This window comes from Camellia sinensis, chromosome 11, assembly GCF_055761805.1.
Source record: "Camellia sinensis isolate YWXY chromosome 11, ASM5576180v1, whole genome shotgun sequence".
In the NCBI taxonomy this organism is placed as follows: Eukaryota; Viridiplantae; Streptophyta; class Magnoliopsida; order Ericales; family Theaceae; genus Camellia; species Camellia sinensis.
Genome location: NC_138971.1, coordinates 169,794,905 through 169,802,802, shown reverse-complemented (window position 1 = coordinate 169,802,802; position 7,898 = coordinate 169,794,905). Strand labels below are relative to the sequence as shown.

Sequence of the window (7,898 nt, the reverse complement as noted above, 5' to 3'; positions counted from 1 at the left end):
AATAAAAACAAAACAAAACAAAAAGGAAAGTAGATAAACAAGAATAGTGTTACCGACGCATCAAAGTAGAATAAAAAATGTTAGAGTTCAAAAATTCTATTAAATGTCTCACATAAGTGTGATTCTCACATATATGTGAGACATTTGATAGAGTTTTTAATAAAAATTTTGAAGTTTTTAACATTACTCAAGTGGAATGTGGGACTTGATCCAAAAAAAAAAAAAAAAAAAAAAAAAAAAAAAATTGGATTGAATTTTTATCCACATTAAAATTTCAACTTACGTTGCCTTCACTTAAAACTTGGGCCACGGTGAATTCATTACGCCATTTATTTTGGGAAAATGTTCAAGAGCTCTAAATTAGGAGCTCTAGAGGAAGTTTAATTTGTCTTCTTTCTCATTATGATTTGTCTTCTCCCTTTTTTTTTTCTTTTTTTTTAAAAAAAAAGAAAATGTCTCGTAGCTCAAATTTTGTGACTCAAAAGTGGCTCAAATGGTCAAAACGACGTCGTTTTGGCCATTTTTATGTTGTTCTGTACTCAAAACGACGTCGTTTTGGCCATTTAAGCCACTTTTGAGCCACAAAATTTGAGCTACGTAGCATTGTCGTAAAAAAAAAATTGCCCCTGCTAACTGTGTAGAGCTCAATTTAGAGCTCTAAACCTAGTGGTCTCTATCACAGCCCTTTATTTTGATAGGTTCTATTTTTTAGCCTTTTTTAAATGAATAAAGTTATACGTATTAATTAATATATTAATTAGTGTATTAAGAAATGATGTGATATGGTTTTAATAATTTTTAATATTTGTAATTTATATAATGGGTGAGATCCATAATTTTAAAATTACATTATTATGTCATGTTTTTGTACACTAATTAATATAATAATTAATATATATATATATATATATAACACCATTACTTTGAGAATATTATTCTTACAAAAAAAATCATTTTAATTGCCTGATTGTAACAACATGACCAATGAATGGTCTACTTTAAAATTTATATTTGTTACTTATTTTTGTAACAGTAAATATAATTTAACCATCTGGTTACATTTATTTAATTAATATAATTTTTTATAAAAATAATCTTTTTAAAATATCTTACAAAATAAATAATTCAGACTAGAAAAGTGAATCCCGTAATGAATTCAATATGGCCCCACAATACGTTCAATTAAATTATCATTTGCACACACCCTTCTAAATTTGATCTCCTACGTTATTAATTTGGGACCACAACTACAATGGATTGAGCAATGAATTTGTGGAAAAGTCTCCAAACAATAATATTAATTACAAACTCATAATTTTTACTTGGAATTTTATTTAGAATTATCAAGTTACGGTCTAAATTTTTTTATACATGATCTCACACAAGACTTTCAATCTCTATCACACAATCGTTTTCTAAAATTGTGTTTGGTTCAAAGATTTGGAGCGAAATTTAGAAAGAGAAAAGAAAAATGATGGCGAAATATGAATAAAATATACTTACATTTTATCTAATTTTACATACATTTTTCATTTTCCTTTCCCTTTCACCTATATTTTATCTGGAGAGAGTGATTCAATTTATTTCTTCACCTTTTTCACTATTATTTTTTGAAATATAAATTTTGAAGGAGAGAACGACAAGTGATTGTAATGTTATGTTTGGTTGAGAATTTGGAAATAGAAAATGTGTGAGTGATTTTCCGATCACACTGCCAACTCAGTATTCAGCTGGAGAGTACCGCGGAATAAATAGCACATGTCTGACCTGCAACAGAAAGAGAAGATTCCGGCGGTGGTTCGTCCACCCGGGGGCACTCCAATGATCAAGTCAGTATATCTCTCAAAGATAATTAATAGTGCAAAACTCACTGTTCAGAATATAAATTGCGTACCTTAGACCCATGGGGGCGCCTCCCTTTTATAGCCAACACAATCATAGTCCCAATAGAAGCCTAGCTCCAATAGACTGATTACTACTAAACTTGGACTCCCAGTAGGATTAGGATAAACTCTCTAAGAGTCTTATCTTTACCCAAACTGAAGTCTTCTCTCATTTTAGGACTCTTGTCCCTTATCCGCTTATCTCGAATTCCGATATCTTCGGAGATAACCTCGGCCTTGCCGAGATCACCTCGGCGTCATAACTTGGACACATGGCACCTCGGCTAACACCTCGGCGTCACCTAGGCCACATGTTGGGACTCAGAAAATATATCCCCACAGAAAATAAAAGGGAAAATGTATGTGAAATTAGATAAAATATAAATATATTTTATTCACATTTTACCAATCTTTTTAATTCCTATTTTCAAATCTCTTCCTAAATTTTTAACCAAACACAACATAAGAAGATATTATTAAGAGACTTCATGTGAAAAAAATGATATGCTATGTGTGATAAGTGATAGAAAAATTTTATATGTACTTTTTTTATTAAATGATATATTATATCATAATAATTTTTTAAAAATTTGAAACACAATCCATTTCAATAATATGATAGATGTTAGTATGTTACGTTATGGTAAATATTTTATTTTTATTTTTATAAAACCTGTTATTCTCTGTTGCATCTATCTAAACGATATCATTGGTTTGTTGCAAAATTGGTGTATAAATTTTACAATAATGCTAGGTGGCCCGAAAAACCATAGCTCAAATGGCTCGAAACATCCAAAACGACATCGTTTTGGATGTAAAACAACATCGTTTTGACACATTAGAGCCATTCGAATCACAAAAATTCGGACCACTAAACATTTTTTTAAATCTTACCTCGCAATCAAATTTGTTATAAAATAAAAAAAAAAAAAAAAAAAAAGACGGATAAAATTTTTTGGCGCTCAGCAACACATGGACCGATCACACTACGTGGGCCGGATGGGCCTACCCTATTGAGATTGGACTTACAGTCATAACTTACACCCAAATAGTTTTGGGAGACTGACCCAAAGGTCCAAGCCCAACATATCATACCCCATTTAGACCCAAAACAAATTTAATACTCCATTAAGTCCTCAAATTAACAATAAGACGAAAATACCCACAATATATCATCCAATTTACACGCGCGCAACCATCTCCCACGTCTCCATCATCTCAGTCCGATCACTACACTGTCACGTCTCCGCCGCTCGAAATTGACTCCTCAGTCCTCCATCTCTCTTCCGTTCAACTCCATCCCCTCTGAAACCCTAACCCTAACCAGAAAACGTAACCGTTCATCTTCATCACCCACAATCATCTCAGTCTGATCAGTACACTGTTACATCTCCGCCGCTCGAAATCGCATTCTCAATCCTCCATCTCTCCTCTGTTCGACTCCATTCTCTCTGAAACCCTACCCTAACCACAAAACCAAACCGTTCAACTTCAACACAACACCAAGCCGTTCATATTCTCCAATCGGCGACTCTCAACAACACGAAGAACCATCACCACTCTGAAGAGATTTCATAGTTCCTGACTTCCGATTCACAAAAATGGGGAAAAAAAGTAACATCTCTCTTCACCTATTCATTATTTTTCATTCACATTTGTACATCATTCTTTAATATTTCTTATATACACATTTTACATACTTCCAAATGTATAAACCCTCTTTTAATATATATATAGTCCCCTGTTTTTCAACATTCTAAACACTGTTTTTGCACATAAATCCCTGTTTTTACACATTCAACACCTTATTCTTATTCTTGTTGTTCAATATTGGCTTCTCTTATTCTTATTTTTGAATTTTTAATCTTCTTGTTGTTATTGTTGCTTTTTACAAAATACAATGGGCTGTTCCTATTGTTCATACTGTTTCCTTATAAAAACTGCAACATCATAGTGTTTCATTTCATCACTATACAAGCAGCATATCTAAATTTATTCAAAATGCAAATGAAACTGCAAAATTACACAATTTAACCACTACTCAAAACAAATAGCTAACTTATTATAAAGTGCAAATCAAACTGTCAAATTATACAGTTTTGTAACTCTTACCAACAAAATACATATAACTTCATATTAAACTGCATATAAAACTTCAAAATTATACAGTTTTGTCACTATATTACTCATACCCTGTTGTCACTTTCAGTTTTTCAGAAATAGCTGTTGGAAGATATTGGAAGAAACAAACCCGTATGCCCACAAGTCCAATCAGGGATTTAACCATCTCCCCTTTTGAAAGTCCCTCTCCTGTATCCACTCAAATGCCACCACCACACCCAAAAACAACCAAACCCAACAGACCCCACCAAAAAACCCACAAAACAACCACACCACCTACAAGAAAAAGCCCAAGAACTACACCACAGACCCCACCCACCCAACAAACACCAACCACACCTCCAACCACAACAAAAACAAACAAAAGAAAGCCAACAAAAAACCAAGAAGCTCCTCCAACCAAAAAAAGAAAGCTCCAAGAAAGCCAATCAACTCCCAAAACAACAACCAAGGCATCAAAAGAAAAAAAACCAGCAGTCCCTGCAAAGAGAGTCCAACAATTTAATTATCGTTCCAACATCGGAACGGTAATCAAACTGTTGAAGGGGGTCAAATTCACAAAAGCCCAACAGACAGAGCTGCAAAAAACCCCTTTTTGGCCCCTTATAAATGCTCTCTCCTCAACACAACTGAAGGCCTCTTGGTGCAGATGCTACAATTCCATTGTAGCAGAAATGACAACACTCTACAACAAAAGAAAAAGATCATTTGTACTTGGCAAAAAGGAAATGAAACTCAGAACCAGTGATGTCAAGCTCATTTTTGGTATCGACTGTGGAGAAGACAGCATCACCACCAAATCCTATGCAAGACCAAAGGATTTTGAGCTTCCATTTTACAAACGAAGATGCAAATCAGTCAAGAGATTGGATGGCAAGTCTTTGACCAAAATGTTTCAGCAAACAAAAAAAGGAAAATCAACCAATGATTGTCAAGATCTTGCAAGGGTAATCACCCTTTACTTGTGCTTGAAACTTCTCATGCCCACAACAGGCCATACACTCAGTTGGAGTTTCCTCAACTATGTTGACAATCTCAACAACATCAAGAAGTACAATTGGGTTGAGGCAATAAAAGACACACTGATGAATTCAATGGCAAATGCAAACAACAACCCAAGGCATGTCACTGGATGCGTCATGTTACTCTTGGTAAACACATTACTCAACTACTTCCCACAAAAATATCAGACATCCACCTATTTCTAACTATCTAACATATTTCAACTTTTTTTTTTTTTTTACAGTACTGGTACTGTGAGCACAGTAAACTCCTCCGACCATCCAACAAAGAAGGCTTCCCAAGGTTTATGAAATGAAACCTTGGCAAAATGTACTCCAAGTGGAAACACATCAGCCTCGCTCACTTTGAAAAGGTATTCAAACTCTTCTATACTATCCTAGCACAAATCTATTCAACACTCCTTTCATATTCATTGTAGTACAAATCATATTATGAAACTGTGAAAATTTTCAGTTTCAAAGCACACACTTCTTTAACATCACTCATGTTATGAAACTGTAACATTTTTCAGTTTCAAAAAACATATTTCGACACTTAACCCACATTACTCACAGTACAACTCATCTTATGAAACTGATCAAATTTACAGTATTACTGATATATGCCACATTGTTCCAATGCAGGTTAACCAAAGTGCTTTAACCCCAACTGAATAAGAAATACAATTATTGCATATCAATCAAAGCACATCAACAGACTCTTCAGCAAAGAAACAAGACCACAAAAAGAACAATAAGCAAAAAAAGAAAACAAAAGCAACAAAAAAAAGAACACTTCTAGACAGTGATGAGGATGACTTTCTCGAAGAAGAACATCATTCAGAATCAGAATCACAATCAGAAAAAGAAGCACAACAAAAAAAAAAGAAAAGAAAGCAAAAACCACAACAAGAACCACAAAGTGATGAACAAGAAGAAAAGAGTGATGATGAAAAAAATCAAGTGACTGATGAAGAAAAAACTGATGAAGAAGAAACTGAAGAAGAAGAAGAAACTAAAACTGAAGAAGAAGAAGAAGAAGAAGAAGAAGAAGAAGAACACCTTGATCAAGAAGAAGACCAACAACAAGAACAAGAAGAACAACAAACAAACCAACACGAAGAAGTCAATGAACAAGAACTGACAAACCAACAAGAAGAACTGCAAGAGAAATCTGACATACTTCATGCACAAGGTAAACTATTGTCTAATACTAAAGCATACTGCAAAATTTCATTAAACTAACCAAAACACAATCCAACATTTTTATAGGTCATGACCAACCACAAACACCAACCAAAGAGGACGACAAGGACAAGCTCATATCAGCCCTGAGAGCACAAATGCAAGAAATGGAACAAAAATTCATGGCTGAATTGCATAAAAAAGAAGATCAATTGAAGGAAATGTCCACCAAAAAAACTGGCAGTCCCCAACAAAGATCCATGGTCAAGAGAATCAAACAAAAATCAAGAAAACAAGCACATGACCCAGATTTTGAATACCAACCAATGACCAAACCCAAAGAAGATGCAACAAACAAGACACAAACTGCTGCTGATGTACCCAAACCAACACAGGGTACCAATGAAGAAAAAGAGAAGAAGAATGACAACAAAAAAGAGGGTGCTCATGGAGCAAAACAACAGCAGAAAGAAAAGATGTAAGAACATATTGGCCAAGAGAAACCAGTTGCTGCTGAAACAAACCCAAAAGAGCATGCCAATCAAAAGAAGACAAATCTTCAAGTATTGGAAAGTGATGATGATTTACAGGAAGAATCAATCCCAAACAAGCCACTCACCATTTCATGCCGCAAAATAAACAAGGTTTGGCATAGCCTATCCAAAAAAGACCAAGACCAAATTCAACTCATCAACAACACACAATCAACTGCTTGTGTCTGGTCTGGCAGCGAAGATGAAAACTGCGTATACTTTTCAGATATATGCAGATTGACCAACAGGGAACCCTTATATGGGAATGTAGGTCTCCAACTGCACAATTTTACAGTTTCTGTACATATTCAATAACCTATTCCACAAACCTAACACATTCTCATATATAACATGTTTCAGGTCATTGATGCCTTCTCAGAAAAGCAATTGGCACTCCAACCAACCATTGAAGAATTTGAGAAAAATGATCTAGTCTTTGCAAGCAATCCATACGCAGGAAGATCTTACATTTTCTTAACACTCATCAATGTAAGCAAAACTTAACATACCTTACAACTGCAAAATTTTCTACTTTATCAACATGTATTACTACATAGTTTTATGACATATTTCAAACATATATATGACTTACAGACTCCACTACAAAACCAAGATCAAGCACTGAGAGAAAAACTGATGGACAGCCATTTTCCAGAAGCAATGAAAAACAGATATATCCATTTCCCAATCAACCACGACAACCATTGGACAATTGTGGTCTTTGACAATGCTGATGGAATATGGAGACACTATGACTCTTTGAGACCAGCAAAAGATTGCCACAACAAGCACTTTGAAATTGCAAAGCAAATTGTAAGTTAAAATAAAATTTCATACTTAGTTCCATCCCTTTACAAACATCTCAACTCATCACTATAACTAACAAAAACACCCACTAACTATTTTGTAGCAACAACATCAACTGAGATGGAATAAAGCATTACTCAGCAAACAGGGAAACATGTTTTCATCTCAAGAGTGCGAGACAGAAATTGCATCAATTGAGGAATGCCCACAACAAACCCCACACTCGTAAGATACAAAATCCATAAACTAATCTTCTAATATGCTAATTTTTGCAGTTTCACCTAACTAATTAACTTCATCTCAAACAATGCAGGAATGATTGTGCAATTGCCGTCTGCAATGTTATCAACCAATATCTCAACTAGCAA

General features: G+C 34.4%; 1 protein-coding gene and 1 long non-coding RNA gene across 2 annotated transcripts; both read left to right on the top strand.

Annotated features, from left to right (window-relative positions):
• The first annotated feature begins 5,628 nt into the window (after positions 1 to 5,628).
• On the top strand, positions 5,629 to 6,672 carry LOC145802864 (uncharacterized). Its single transcript, XM_082895659.1, has 3 exons — positions 5,629 to 5,650; positions 5,724 to 6,200; positions 6,278 to 6,672. The coding sequence occupies exons 1-3, from the start codon at positions 5,629 to 5,631 to the stop codon at positions 6,670 to 6,672; spliced, it is 894 nt and encodes a 297-aa protein (XP_082751785.1).
• Positions 6,673 to 7,272: 600 nt separating this feature from the next.
• On the top strand, positions 7,273 to 7,897 carry LOC114302720 (uncharacterized). Its single transcript, XR_003643503.2, has 3 exons — positions 7,273 to 7,536; positions 7,634 to 7,755; positions 7,844 to 7,897. It is a non-coding gene; the product is annotated as an uncharacterized LOC114302720 (long non-coding RNA).
• The last annotated feature ends 1 nt before the right edge of the window (position 7,898 follows it).